The sequence below is a fragment of the Bacillus rossius genome, chromosome 5, assembly GCF_032445375.1.
Source record: "Bacillus rossius redtenbacheri isolate Brsri chromosome 5, Brsri_v3, whole genome shotgun sequence".
In the NCBI taxonomy this organism is placed as follows: Eukaryota; Metazoa; Arthropoda; class Insecta; order Phasmatodea; family Bacillidae; genus Bacillus; species Bacillus rossius.
In genome coordinates, this window is record NC_086333.1 from 47171376 (window position 1) to 47187463 (window position 16088).

At 35.5% G+C, this 16088-nt stretch overlaps 1 protein-coding gene across 6 annotated transcripts in view; it reads left to right on the forward strand.

Annotated features, from left to right (window-relative positions):
• LOC134531777 (activated Cdc42 kinase-like) overlaps nucleotides 1–15247 on the forward strand; it is an 81714-nt gene extending 66467 nt beyond the window's left edge. For all 6 annotated transcript variants that reach the window (XM_063367681.1, XM_063367678.1, XM_063367679.1 and 3 more), the window contains 2 exons: nucleotides 6602–6829; nucleotides 13242–15247. In XM_063367681.1, the coding sequence (XP_063223751.1) occupies nucleotides 6602–6823 (222 nt within the window). In that variant the 3' untranslated portion in view covers nucleotides 6824–6829; nucleotides 13242–15247. The remainder of the gene's footprint in view (nucleotides 1–6601; nucleotides 6830–13241) is intronic.
• Nucleotides 15248–16088: the final 841 nt, after the last annotated feature.

Genomic DNA, 16088 nt, shown 5'->3' on the forward strand with positions numbered 1-16088 from the left:
ATTGAATATAATATACAGTAAACTCCCGATTATCTGAGTGCGAGTTGTCTGGTTTGTGGGTTAACCTTGGCATATTTCACCATAAACAATTTTTGACTTTTTAATTTTTTATTTCCATGCGTGCACAATGGTAACGACACTCATGTAACATTAAATACAATGCAATTAATTAATACTGCAATGACTTAATAATGCAACAAATCAACAAAAAAAATTTTGTTTTTTCCGTAATAGCTATTCGCTTCCTTCATTGCGTATTTAATTCTGACGACGTCCAAGCCAATGTTTATATTCCGCATTCCACCATTCATTATATCAACACTTGGCAGCAGCTCTGGAGAGAAAATCCAGAAGCTTTCAGGGCTAGTTTACCTCGCCCCTATTAGGATGCGGTAGTGGCAAATTATGGCAGAAATACATTTATTAAACAACAAAGTAAGGATTTACATTAACTGGTTAAATAATTTTTCTAATAATAGAAAACATTAACTTTATCCTTTTTTTTTTAAATCTTATTTAAACTGAAATATATTTTCTATATTATTAACATTATTAATTTTAACTCAGAAAAAGTTATTATAATCTGTTTGGAATGTTATGCCCAAGCCCTGTTATGTAAACAATGCAGTCTATGAATTTTTTGAATTAATTTTTATGTTGTTTAGTCTCAAAATGTTACTCAACATTTATTTAAATGTACTTAAAATGTATTTAGACATATGTATATTAGTACTGAAATTGATTTTAATGGAAGTAGTATTGTGATTAAAATGTTTGTCAACAAGCACACTTAACCTGATTGGAAAACAAATTACCGTATTGGTCCGAATATAAGGCGACCATTTTTACATAAACGAGAGATGCGAAAATTGGAAGTCGCCTTATTTTCGCACCCAAGACGTCAGAACTGCAAACATTAGTTCCAAACTGAAAGCTACAGTAGAAACATTGTTACAAAATGTTCACGATTTTTTATATTAACTAAAACTTCGTTACCTCACACAGGGAAAACGATAAATCCACCCAATATTGCAGTAATTCACAATTGTTTAAAGTTGAAAATTAAAATATTTGTTCTTGAGTAAAAATGTGAATGTTGAAGCATCTCAAAATGGCAACCTTTTATTACACAATTTGTACTTTATGTACTATCGCGTGTCAACATTTACGGTCATTTATTTTCAGATTTTTAACGGAAATATTTGTACTAAAATATCACAGCTATTTTCAGAACGATTGTTTACGTTTACAAAGAACATTTCGGATGTAATGTCTGCCAACTGTCTTTCCACAATATTTCTTTGTTGTAAAACGAACATTGCCGAACACGCACGAAAACGCCATATTTACAGGAATTTGGTACGTTGCTTCAAAAGCTATTTTAATAATTTCACAGTAATCCACTCTTTATTTATGTAAAAACCTTTCAAACAACATAATTATCATAGATTATTCTTTAAAATTCATAGGACAGAGACACTCTTGTCATAAAGTAATATGGACAAATATTCGCGATCACGTCACCGAAGTTATTCATGGCCGTATGCTTCACCATGGCAGCTAGCCACTTGTTTTGTTCCGGCAAGCTGCATTCTGTGTTTGCATTGTTACATCTAACACACAATACTAAATAGTAATACGTATCTTAAGTGAAACGGAAAGTTAAATGCTGTTTTTTAAGCGTGATTAATAGCCATTGTATAAATTTTAAATTCGTAGATACAGTAAACTGTGAAAAATGAACGATCACACATAGGTGGAACGGCGGGGAACGAGCTCTAGACAAATAAACAGCTCTGAAGATGACAATGATGCAGCTGCATTAGAATAAACATACAAAAAATTTCTAGTGTAATACTTTAAAATGTAAATATTTTCTAATTGTTTTCTTTTGACTTTTAGTGTAGGCAATTCAAACTTTTTTTAAAATAAGTAATGTGATAAATATAAATTATTTGTTATACATAAATGCAAAAAGAATTTATCAACACCAAATGTATGTCTAATGAATTTTCACATTAATTTCTGCCAAAATTATTTTTACATTTGTTTGGCCTCCTGAAACTGCAGGTCGCCTTATATTCGGGGTCGCCTTATATTCGGGCCAATACGGTATTTTCATTAACATACGTAAACTCTTATGGAAAAAAAAGTATTTGACTAGCGTGATTTTGGTTAGCGCTCTGTTTTCCTGGAAAGAATTAGGGTGTTACTTCGAGGGGCGTCTGTTACAGTGTTTGTCTAGATAGTCGGGATCAGTAAAATTTTAACAGTTTTTTTTTACATTGCTTTATCCGTGATTTTTGGTTATGTGTGGACCTCTTGCAATTATTACCCTTTATAATTGGGGGTATACTGTATTAAGTATTACGTTTTTGTGATTTGAATTAGTCTTGATTAGAAGTGCTCATATTTTTCATGATAATGTTTGCATTTTGATGCTTTATGATGTATTAACTTTAATTTTGGTGTTATATGGTTTATTGACACTCTTTTCGGTGTTATTTCGGTTTTATCTAAATTCACCATGTCATCTTTGCCCTACTACAGTGCAAATAATGTTTTTGTGGTGATCATTCTTGTTTTAATTACCTTTAAACCTGTTAAAATTGCTAAATATTGAAAAGTGTTTTATTTTGATAACAACATTTTATTTTTCTATTAGGAAATTTCATAAAAAAAAAAAAAACCAAGTGATTAGGCGCAAAGGTAAAATGTTGGACTTATATTTGGGAGGATTCTGATTTGAATCCTGGTACATCAATCTTGATTTTGGTTTTCCAGTTTCCCGAAATCACTCCAGTCTATTACTACAGGCCTTGGGAGATGCTTTTCCCAGTTTACCTGACTAGTACGTGCGTAAATCATGTGTTTCCAGTGACAATAAAATTATATGTACATTCTAATAATGTAATAGTAGGATTGATTGAACACACACTGTAAAGTTTATTTCTGTTCCACCCAAGTTGGTCACCAGTGCATACCAGGTCATTTGCGAATTCAGAAAAAAAGATCACAAGGCACTGGCACCAAAACTTGCTGTCAGTTTACCCCCAGATACTATCATAGATTAAGTTCGTGATTCAGTTCATGGAACATCATTATCCAAGCTACATTTAGTGACCAAGAAACGCAAAATATTGAGCGAGCATATAACTTGAGTTTGAATGTAATGAGGCATGCAGATGATGGGACAAGTGTCACCTCATGGGTAAATAAAATGAATGAAAGTGACAGCCCATGTGTTCTGATGTACAAAGAACAGGGATCAGCTGGCATCAGTCTGACGGGTGGCTCAGTTCTGTCACCCAACACCAGGGCCGCAAGCCAGCTCAGCGACCCTGGTTACAATATCAGTGACGTCATTCATTTTTCAATTCAGAAGTTGTTGGTAGAAAACAATTAACTTATCACTGGAAGGGAGAGGAAGTAGGAAGACTGAAGTGATTATCACATCTCTTATTTAGCTTTGGGGTGAAAAGGGTCTGTATGGTGGTTTAGCGGTCAGATCACTTCCTCCCACCACTGCTCTGTGGCTTAGATTTCTTCTGATTGGTTCAAACCTGGATATTTCACAAGTGGAAAAGGTGGCAGACATGGCTGTAAACTGTGGGTTTTCTCAGGCTGCAACACTTATCCATCTTTTTCAGGGGACCAGCACACAAAATTTACGTAGGGACCGGCTATATATTGTGTTTTATTGCATAATCGTTCACATTTTATACTAAAATAAAGTTTAAAAAGTAAGGGTGCAATTTTTAATGCAAAAAAAGAATTTTTTTTTAGGTAAAGTTATTTGTAAAAACAATACCTATGCATGGAAAGTACTATTATTTAAAAAGTAGAGTATACAAATGCAAGCCAAACAATTTATATTAATAAGTCATGCAACAAAAAACATGTTGTTCAACTTTAAATAGAAAAACCAAAACTGTGACGCGAACGTGAGACGGAATGCATAACTATCATCGTAGTACACACCACAAGAAAGCGTGGGCTATCAAATGTAGTTAACTCGGCACTAGACAGAGCGCGCCCGTTGAAAGCAATCGGTTAGCTATCTGTATCGACATTTGACTACGTGCGGGCGCTCTATTCAGAAATCAACATAACCAAACATGAATGATGCCAACTAGCGCTGGCTACATTTTTATAAGCGGTACACAGTGGCGACGAAGATGAAAAGATAAAGGTTACAATGTTTGAAAACGTCTTTAAAAGAAAATTTACACATCATACAACTTCGTAGTTCTGTTAATTAAATAATTAAGAGGTGATATCCCAATGAATATTAGATTTCAACTTTAAAATAGATTGTTTTAAACTGGAAAACTACCTACACAAAGCACTCGGCATCTAAAAACATCATGCAACGTTTATGCAAGAAATTATTTTCTCCAAATTTTGATGTCTTAAAATAACGTTGCAATGATTATGCGATTAAACACGGTATGTGGGGGGACCTCAAAAGGAGTTTTAACTAAAACCACCTAACCTATTAAATTTGTTATGAAATTTGTATGATAGAATAGAGAATAGCAGATTTATTAATTAGACAGTTTCTGTCTTTTTATTAATTATATCCTGCAAAGAATAAAATTCATGGTTTTAGCAAGAAGTCTGAGGGATTTTGTACATTCTTTTTTTTTTTTATCCGCCAGAAGAATTTTTTTCATATGAAACCAAAACTAATAATGCCACTATAAGGGAGAACTATAATTTTAAGTTGTTTATGTACATGATGCCAATACATATTACAACATGTTGATGCTATTAGGCTAGTAACAAAGATGTTTAAGTAAACAAGTAAAAATGGCCAGAATTTTGCATTGAATTATCTTTCATCTTTCATGTTATAGATGTTTCCATAGACTAGTTATAAATATATGTAATTGTTTTCTTGTCTTTCATGCACCAGTGCTTGATTTTTTTTTGCCCTCACTACTGTTTAAATCACAACTGATGTAAGCAATGTCATGTACAGTTGTTTACAAGTGGTAATTGGTCCAACAGACATTTCTTGCTTTTATAAAAATCATTACATAAATATAAAGTGTATTTCACTGTATACATATTTTAAAACCCTAGATGTGAAATATCAAAGTACTCACTGCAGTGAAACTGGGATGCAGTAAGTGCTGTGACAATATTATACCCTTGACAGTGGATCAGCAGCATCTGTCGTGACACACACATTTGACAGTTCTGTTGGTAAACAACCTTTTCAGTGTTGGTCCCAAAATTGTTCCACTGCACAGCTTGAAACCTTTTCGTAGATAAAACTGTGCATAGAGAACACAAAAAATAAGATAACCAGTTTTATTGCTTTTAATGTGTAGCTTTTTGGTTTTTTAATTTCAAGTATCATGTTCATGATCAATGTACACTATCTTTAGTATAATGACGGTACCTAGTCTTTTGAACGATGGAAGAACATTGCATGAGACAATTATTATAATTTTTACTACAGGAATTTGGTAAGACTAAGTAAATAACTGACGGATGCAAACAAACGGTCCAAGTGAGAACAGTGGGGGTTGAGTGTTTCCGCGCAGGTTGAATTCCCCTTTGCAGAACAGTGCATTCAACCTCTACTCCATCTTACTGTTTCATTCCCCATCTGTTTCCAGTTACCTTAATGTGACGAGTTGTTAAACCCAAACTCATTTATTCACTCAGTCAGACTGTGCTTTTAATGTTTTTAATAGAGGAATTTTCCAAATCCGTACTCGTCTGGTGTCAATGACATTTTTTTTTCACCGATTTGATGGTTCAGAATAACTACAGCTTCTGTGTCAGGACCACGGTCATTCTGGATCAGCAATATTTCCAAATTATCGAACATGAATATAGATTTAACTGGAATACCAAAGAAAAATTAATGTACAGTATATTGGTATTAAAAACAAATTGTGATAGGCTTCTCTATAAAAAAAAACACAGATAAGCATTGGTCTTCAAAATTTTTTTTATGGAAATGTAGTAGTGAAATGTGAAATGTAACATGCTAGGATACCTGAAATTCTGAGCTGAAATGATAAATGACGAAACGCTGAATGAACTGTAACTGCTGGCAGCGCAGTAATGCAACTGATGGCCAAGGCCACCAGCTCCACTTGAAAGAATCTGATCATTAGAGCCACGGAATTTTTGTGCATTCATTTAGTCGCAAGCTAGAATGCAAACCTCCACACTGTCGCACTGTTTTCATGATTGGACCGCAGTTATCCGGACACGCCCCTCTACGACCATGAGCCAACGATGTACAGCTAGGAGAGAAGTAAGCGAACCAGGTAGTGCCAAATAACAAGGATAAAAATGTTCCCGCTAAGAAATCAACCAATGGGAAAGTAAACATGGGTCGAGCACACCTATAACTTTGAATTCTATCCTGAGGCGAGAGGAATCCGCGAAATTTCCGGGACTCTAATCATCATCATCATCATCATCATCATCATCATCATCAAACATTACAATCAAAATATCTCCATCATCATCCATTATCATCCATTATCATCATCAATCATCATAAAACATCATAAAATGCGGAATCAGAGACATCCCACTGTAACGTCTGTGGTGTGGGGGATGCTGGTTGCAGGTGTCGAGCGAGGGCTGCGTGGCCGCCCTGAACGCGTGTGACTGGGACGTGCACCAGGCCATCAAGGTGGCGAGACTGCACCACCTGCTGCACACCACCGCCACCCTCACCGTGGTCACCCTGGAGACGTGCAACGAGGCTCTCGACACCTGTGGCTGGGACGTGGCGCGCGCTGCCAGCTGGATCATTGCCCAGGAGCAGGGCGACACCACGCAGGTCTAGCAGCGGGTGAGTCGTTCCGTCACCTCCGCCTCCTTCTGACTCTTTTCGCTGCAGAGAAAGGATGTACAATTTTTACCCAGAAATTGTGGAAAAAATCTGTTGGTGGTTGCTGGCAAGAATAACACTGAAAAAAACACGCAATATGTAATTATGCATTTATGGGGGGGGGGGGGGGGGGGGGTAATTCGAGGTATTGATTTTACAGGTGGCAGCACCATCCAAACACTGATATGTCGATGGCTTAAAGCACAGTCATTGTATGTCCACTTTTTTTGGAAATTGAGGTTATGCTTTCATATGAAAGTTCAAGTTCATAGCTACTTCCTGCACAAATATTGTAAGTCTAAAACAATAATAAAGTATTAAAAAAGGAACTGGAAAAAAACCGTATGTCCATACTTGATCATTATTTATATGCACACATGTTGTATGTCAACCTTTTGAGCTATATTTTAACACTGAGCCATTTTCCAATAGGCATAAACATTGTATGTCCACCATAGCATGGACATGCAATACTTGTGCTGGCAATACTCCAGTTTAAAAAGCAGTCTTTTTGACCTCAAGAGCACAGATATTGTATATCCAGACATACAATATCTGTGCTGTCAAAATTCCTGTCTCTAGTCTTCCTTGCCCGGAATTCATTTGCACTGATGTTGCATGTCCGGACTTGCAATGTCTGTGCACTCTGAGTGCAACAATCTAGATTTTAAGATACATGTGATTGCTGTTATCTTTGATCTGTTTATTGTAAAATGAGAGGGAAATGCTGTTGGTTTTTAGTGACAACTGACAGTTTATTATTGCGTGCTCTGTAAGTCATTAGGTATGTTATTTTAACGTGTTATTTATCCATTATGAATCGTGCCAAGAAAATGGTGTTGATGGTTGTGGCCAAAGGGACACAGAAAAATGATTTAAACACTTCTTCACATCAAAATATTGATGAGGAAGGTATTGTTTCTCCAGCCACCATGCAAAGTGAGAATTTGTGTTATGATACAGGTATGTCAACTGTGTATCAATGTACACAAAATTCAGATGTTGCAGTTTCTTCAAAATCTGACACATTAGAGACTCTGGGAAGTAGACTTAAATTAAACGATGCAAATGTTACATTGCTGCCTGTAGATGACTGTTTGGTAAACAGTGTTTCTAACAAAGAACAGAGTACTGTGATCATAAAAAATGTACAGCCTAATGTAGTGTCTTGCGATCTACTAGCTTCAACATATGTTGCTGAAAATGCTGATGAAATACTTACCTTGAATGCCATTAACGTCTCGCAATGTGAGGTAATTGAAGGAGGAGAATACATTGTTACTCAAGATGACAATAATTTCTCACAACAGGTACTTCATAATTTGTCAGATAATGAGTACACAAGTATTCCCAGTTTAGAAACAAATTTGTACATTCAGAATTTAGTGCCAGTAACAAATGACGATATCAATGGAAACATAAATATTTCTCAAGAGAGTTCAATACATACAGAAGCTTTCGATATGGAAAATCTAATTAACACTACACAAGATGCTTCACACGAATCCAATGAACTACCTAATATACACAACAATGAAGATTTGGCCAAAGGTTTGGAGGAAGATACAGATAAGCAGGAGGCGCAGCAAAAGGATAAAATCCATCCTAAAAGAAAAAGAAAAGCTGATCCAGATTCATGGCAAAGAAATATAAGAAAAAAACAACGTATGAGTGGCAAAACATACACAAGTTGAACAGGAAAAATAATAAACGAGAAGGTTTTTCAGCCCATAGTTAATTGCAGCTGTAGATTTCAGTGTGCAAAGCAAATACCACAAGAACGGCAAAAAGCACTATTTGAAGAATATTGGGACCTTGGTGATTCAGGGCGGCAAAAAGGTTTCATTTCATCTTTAGTCAAAGAAGAAAATGTCAAACGACACAGGAAAAGAAAAGCAGACAGTGGTAGAGTGAAGAATAAATCTCGGTTCTATTCAATGCCCTGTGTTTCAGGTGAGAAATCGAGAGTTTGCTTGAAGTTCTTCTGTTCTGTACTTCAGATAAGTTTTCAAATAATTGATTTGGCCCTGAAACATCGTTCCAGCAGTGGCATCTATGTAGGGAAAGATGGTCGTATTGGAAGGCCTGCTCCAAATGCAACTTCAGAAGATAGGGTCAGGCATGTAAAGAAGCACATTGACAGTTTTCCGAGAATGGAGTCCCATTATTGTAGAAAATATTCCAAAAAATTGTATCTCTCTCCGGAATTAAATGTCGCAGAACTCTATCGATTGTACTGCAATGAGTACTGTTCAAGAGAAAATATAATTCCAGTGAGTGAAAGTGTTTTCAGAGCTATATTCAGGTCCTATGATCCACCATTGTCGACATACACTCCAAAAAAAGATCGCTGTACCAAATGCAAACGATATTATGAAGCCACAGACAAGACAGAATTGGAAGAAGAATTTCAGAATCATTTCAGGAGAAAATCTGAAGCAATGAAAATGAAAGAAGAAGATATGAAAAAAGGAGTTTTTGAAAAATCTCAAATTACCATAACATTTGATTTGCAGGCAGTACTTTCCATACCATTTGCTGGAGACTCTCAAATATATTACAGACGCAAGTTGAATGTTTATAATTTCACAATTTATGATTCAGACAAGAATGGATATTGCTATTTGTGGGATGAGACCACTGGAATGAAAGGTGCATCTGAAATTGGTTCATCAATTCTTTTATACTTAAAGCAGTTGCCTGACACAATTACCCACATCGTCACGTACTCTGACACAGCAGGAGGCCAGAACAGAAATCAGTATATTGCTGCAATGATGCTGTATGCCATCAACAAGCTAGAAAACCTTGAGACTATTGACGTAAAATACATGGAATCTGGACACTCGTATCTTGAGGCAGACTCGATGCACGCTACGATTGAACGAGCTCGCCATCACAGGCAAGTGTACACACCTCGTGAATGGTGTCTCTTGATTGAGATGGCAAGAAAGAAGCCCCGTCCATACATCGTGAAACTGTTAACTGTCAACGACATTCACGATTTGCAAGCACTTGCCAGCAAAGTCATGGTGAACACCAAAATAAGTACTGATGGTAGCCCAGTTCGGTGGCTGAAAATAAAATGGTTAAGATTTGTCAAAGAGCAGCCGTCCATAATCTATTTCAAGTATGAGTTAAGTGATCCCAATTTCTTGGCACTTGACACTTCTAGGACAAGCAAGAAATCGAAGCCTATTGTTTGGAATACTATTGAACTTACTCAAAAATACCAAGAAAAGATAGCAGTTTCATTTGCAAAGAAAAAAGATCTCATTCATTTGCTGAGAACTGGTGTCATACCTGGTGACTATGCAGCATTTATAGAAGGAATCCCCAGCAAGAAAGGTGTCCGTGACTTGGTTCCATACCAGGAGGATAGTGAAGAAGAGTAGTGGAAGACCCAAAGAACTTAACAATTGTCTGTGATGCTATGTCGCAGAAAATATGTAGCAATTTTGTTTTACTTCGTATACTTACAAATAATTGTGCAGGCCTATATGTTTAAAAAGAAATGTGTTTGATAATAAGTTAATGATTTTGTTGTTGATTTCTTCAAATGAATAAAAACTACAAAAATAAACCACTTTATAATATTCTATGTTAAAGAAAATAATATTAGTGTTTTGGGTGAATATTTGAACAAAGTTTAGTAAGACATTTGATTAAAAATAAGCGAATGACGTTGTTGATTGCTTAAATGAATATTATAATTAAATACCTACTCAAAGAACTTGATATAATATATATTATATACAATATTATTGTATATAATATATATGTTATATATAATTTATATTATATACAATAATATTGTTTTAAATTTTGATGAAGAAAATGTGGAGTGTTTTTGTGTGACTTTTGATCTTAAAAATTACAAAAAGTTTAATGAGAAATTATTTTTGGTAAAATGTGTATGATCATATTGTTGATTCCTTTCAATTGAAATTATAAATTCTTTAATAGAATATTTAAAATTTATTAAACTAGCGTGGTATTATTACTGTCATTAACTTAACAAGAGATAATAAGTACACATCTGTTGTATGTCCGATATTTCAATTTTTTCTGAAGCACAGACATTGTATGTCTACAGAATTCATACAATAAAAATTTATTAAATTTAAAGTTGTAACTTGTTAGCACTGGTACTTGTTCATCATGTACAATATACATCTACTAATTCAATAAAAATAATAGATATAGTACAATTTGTAACTGGTAGTTGGGATAACAATATGAAATCTTCTTTTTCAGTTTCTCACAAGTTTCTGAAAATGGAGATACAATGACTGTGCTTTAAGCCATCGATGTAGTACAGTGTGGGAAAATAACCAATTCAACAAAAGTCGCATCCCACAATTCCATGCATTCGAGATAAGTTAAAAAATTATGCACGTAAAGAGTTAAGTAAAACCAAAACATTTCGAGATATTAGGTGCTATGCTTTTCCGTGTAGGTGAAGTAACGGGGAACAGTTACCTAGCAGTATAACTTAAAAAAAACCCAGATGAGTGAACTAAACTCAAAAAAATTTACAAACGTTTTCTTTGATTTATGCACCTACTTTTGTTTGAAGTGTTTGCTTTGGCTGTTGGATTGCTTTGCGGTGCCACTATGATATGTAACAAAATCAGGGAATTTAAAGAGTACTTTCAAAACCTGGGATGCATATGAAAATTGACAATTTCTTATTTACCCAAATGTAGTACCTATATTTTTGTAATTTTTTTTTCATACTAGTGTGTTTCTCTAACATCTTAAAACAGGTAAGGTATTTTAATCAAAAAGATTTGTCCACTTGATGCTCTGTAATAGCGGAATCTGGCTGCTCGAAAGGTCTAACGGATGGGAAGAATGAATAAACTTCCTGTGACGGTCTTGCAGTAGGCTTCAGGATGCAGTTAGGGGTCTGTACAACAGATGGAAGGCACGTGTCCTGAAAATGGATGGTTGAGAGCAATGAAACTTTTAGGAACTTGCACCCATGCATGGCTAGAAAGCAGTATGCACGAGATGCCTACAACTGTTCTGTGTCAGGGGGCAACAACGTCTCGTATGTTCTTGGAGTTGGAGGTAGGAGGTGAGTTGAAGTACAGGTGGTTCGGCAGATAGAAGAAGAAACGAGGCTAGCAGGTTGTGACCAGTCCCAATAGATGACAGAGCCGGTTGGTGGATAGGTAACAGAAAATAACTGGTTTGCAGTGGTTTTAATATATAATTATTTTTGGAATGATTATAATTCATTACATAAACACAATCTCCTTTATATTTACGTGGGCCTTCACTCATGCATGTTGGAATATGTATTCATCTCGGGGCAAAACCAATGTAGCTTAGTTCGGAATTTTTGTTTTAAAAAATGTGACATGCATCTCCACAGTTAGCAGGAATGTCTGTTGCCATGACTGCAATTGTTACCATGAGCACACCTTGAAAGGAAAAGTCAGATTGAAGGGCACAGGAAAACCGACAGGGAGATCTTTGGCAAGCCGGTGCAGTGGTTGCAAGTGGAGAAACATACACTGTTGTTACTGGGTTAAGGAACAATAGGTATGTTAGATAGCAAGCAAAAAAGTGTGTTTTGTGAAGTTAGTGAAGGGTGATGTGAAATGAACAAATGAGTTACGTCACTGATATTGTAACCAGGGTCGCAGAGCTGGCTTGCTGCCCTGGTGGGATGCCACGCCCTCTTCCAGAGCTTATCTGGGTAGAAATGTAACCGTAGGCGCGAGCGTAACAGATTGGCGGAGCATGTTGTGTAGAGGAAGTCGCATTTGCTTGAAGTGATGGACTACTGCGTGCTACTCTGACGTGGTCGGCCCACATTCCTGTGTACTTTGGAGGTAGTTGGGGGGCAGATGAAAGGATGGGGTTCTCTTGGAATGCAGCATCCACTCAGGTGCTTGTGGAGTCGTGCTAGTGCATGATAGGGCTGTTTGCCACAGTTTTGGCGTGGCCGCGAAGGAGAGGGAGACAAGGGAATTGATGTCTGTAGACAATTGTGGTGAATAGCACGCATCATTAAATATTTTCATTAGTCACTAGTGTTATTAGGAACAAATTTATATTACAGAAGAGAAAATACAACACTGTTATTCACCAGAAAAAAGAATAAGTGCAGTGTGATGCATAAGTTTGTAAGCAAAATACATGTGAAGGGTCTATTTTCAGTGACTTTGGATGGGAAAAATGATAAAATTTTTATTGAGCTATGATTTTATTTCATTAAGTACATGTTTTAAAATTAAAAAAATATCATAGAAGTGAAAATTCAACCTCTTGTTGAAAAAGGAATTTCTGGTAACTTATAGCAAGGGATGATGGCTGGCATGAAATACTTATTCAGAAGCTTATTGCAACTTTTTTGCAGGTTGTTTATTGCTGTGGCTTCAAATTTTGACACAAGAGCTGTCAGATTTGAAATTATCTTCAGATATCAGGAATGCAAGTAAGTAGTGCAGTAACCATGCACTAGTTCAGTTCAAATAATAATTTTTAAATAATTATTTTTATTGGCCAGTGTGTGTGTGTCTTAAATAATAATATTGTAACCAAATTGTAAGTACATACATATTAATATTAATTTTTTATGCATTTATTGTGATTTATGTACATACTAATATTTTTTATTTCTGTATGTCAAATGTCATCATGCTATCTATCAATCTATCATCAGTGAATGATACGAATAGATACATACTGTACAATAATACTAGATAATATTGGTTATTTTTGTTTAAAATTTATTCTTCCAGTAAATACATACTTTCATTTGATTATTCTGAGAACTTTTTGGAATGTTTGCTGTGAAAGCGAGTACCTCATTTTTGTCAAAATATATCCACCAAACTGGGAGTTTTGAAGAATTTGTCAGTATTTCCATATTTATTTGTTTATGATTACCATAAATGGTATCATAACTTCCATGTGTGTTTCTTCTTTCTAAAAGGTACCTATGTCCGTAAAATATTTCCAAAGTTATTTCGAAGTACAAACTTTTTTACATAGTTCATAGGGAGGCAGCTCATTAGTATTATGCATCTACTTATAGTGTACTTATCTAGATGTTATTCAGTGTCTGATAATTGTCAGTAAAGGTACAAGTTCATGTAATTTGAATTAGTTTTCTTTTGTTAGGCTGTCTGGCATCAAGAAAAATGGAACAGGGAACTGTCAGGAAATTTTTAATTTCTGGAAGAATCGGGGAATAGTGAGGGATATATATTGGCCAGGTAATTCAAATGAAATGACCAGATAGGCTTATCCTGTATAGATTATCCTGATCCATTAACTGTGACAAGCAAATTGTATTTTGGGTTCAGTCTTTGGTCCAGTGCTGGTTGCCAAGTGTTATTGAACCAAGGGCAAAGGGTGTTTTCAAAGTCCGAGAACCAAAATCTTGAGTATAAAATTTTCAATAGGGTTAAAGTTTTTTGAATTGTAAGGTACATAAGTGCATTGTGTGTTAAACTATTAACCTCCTTAATAATTGATAATGACATTAAGGGTGAATGTGCAAATGTGGTATTTTTATAATGATCTTCCCCTTAAAATTAATTGAGATATCTTACCACAGAAATATTTAGATAGCATATTTTTCAATGCAACACCACAGTCGCAAGAGACATCTCTCTTTCTCCTTCCTGCCACCACGCACTGCTTCCTTCTTTCCCCTCTTCGATGTTCTCTCCCTGACTTCCCCTCCGCAGCTTGGATGGCTGTAGGAAGCAAAACCAGCTTACATTTTCCTTGCAATGTATAACTGCGGCCTATACCTAACCAGGGTACGAGTTAACTTAATTTTTTTCTCAACATTTCAGAAATCCATTTTGTGTATTGAGGATCAAAAAAAAAAAATTTGCTGAAATTAGTTGTTACAAAGCCACTGTTTTACAACACATATGTAACAACACATTAATTCATAATATGCTTATACTCATTGTTGGCGGGAGGGAAGCGGAGAGAAGGCTCGGTTCCCCCAGTCTGGCCGCGTTCTGGCTTTGGACACGAGCGGAAAACACGAAGATAGCCGAGCTCAGAGTCTCGACATAAGAAACGGACATTAGGAGCACATCGAAGAATGCTATTATAAATATATAGTGTACTTTTTCGAAAAGAATTTATGTATTTACCCATGTGTGGGTCTCTGTAAATGTCCGTGAACTGGCACTGTATACAAACATCACATTTCTATCTCAAAAGGTTTTTGTGATGCAACTGTGTACAAACATTGTTTCATTCTTGAAAAAACTGCTCTAAAGGACATGCTGATTTTTTTTTATTAGGATAGAGAAAATTGAAAATTTGATAAGGAAATAGCATGTCTTCTTTTCTCTCTTGGAGAAAGGCGCGGGCAAAAAAAAAAAGAACAATAAACAGGAAGGGAAACATGGGTATAAAAAATAGTATTCTTTCCCTTTGTATTTTTGGTTAGTGTGAAGAGGGGAAGGGAGAGCCATAAAGAACGAAGAGGGGAAAGATGGACAGAGGAGAGTCAACATCAGTGCCGTGTTTCTTACGTTGCAATAAGCTGAGTCACGCGCCATAAAGGTTTCACTTGTATTCTACTGGATACAGATATATGGTGTGACCAATTATCGTCGGCGACAATTATGGTGAAACTGTTAAATTTTTTTGCCTAAAATTAAATATGCGACCAATATGCAGTGGTGACTCTTGTGCAGGTAGATACAGTAATTATGTTTTAATGTTTTAATATATTTGGATAACCAATTCAGAATATAACCAAACAGATATTTATTCCTCTAAAAGTAATGGAACTTATGGTTCCCTTGGCTCCATGGAATGTTCAATTCTGTTTTGAACAGAGTTGTATTTTTGGGCATATGGGGCTGAATACTAACCCTTTATGGTACCTCAGAGTGTTATGTAAGAAACATTACTTTGTGCTTGGTTTCCATTATTTTTGTAACTGTTGCAATAGTTTTGTCATGATGTTGACACGTTCTTAAGTATGTTGTGAAAATGTTAGTAATACAAAGTAGTGAAGAAATTTATGTTGGTTGTTTTGAATGGAAATATTACATTTTTTTGGTCAGTGTAAAATTATAAATGGAATAGAGAAGTCAGGGGAATAGTCAGGGAATTGCAAATTTGGTTTGTCTGTTTTGCTGAACACCTTGTTATATCTACATACATATAAGCATGATTAGGGACAAGATTATATAATGAATTTCAGTAAAACCCAAATAACACC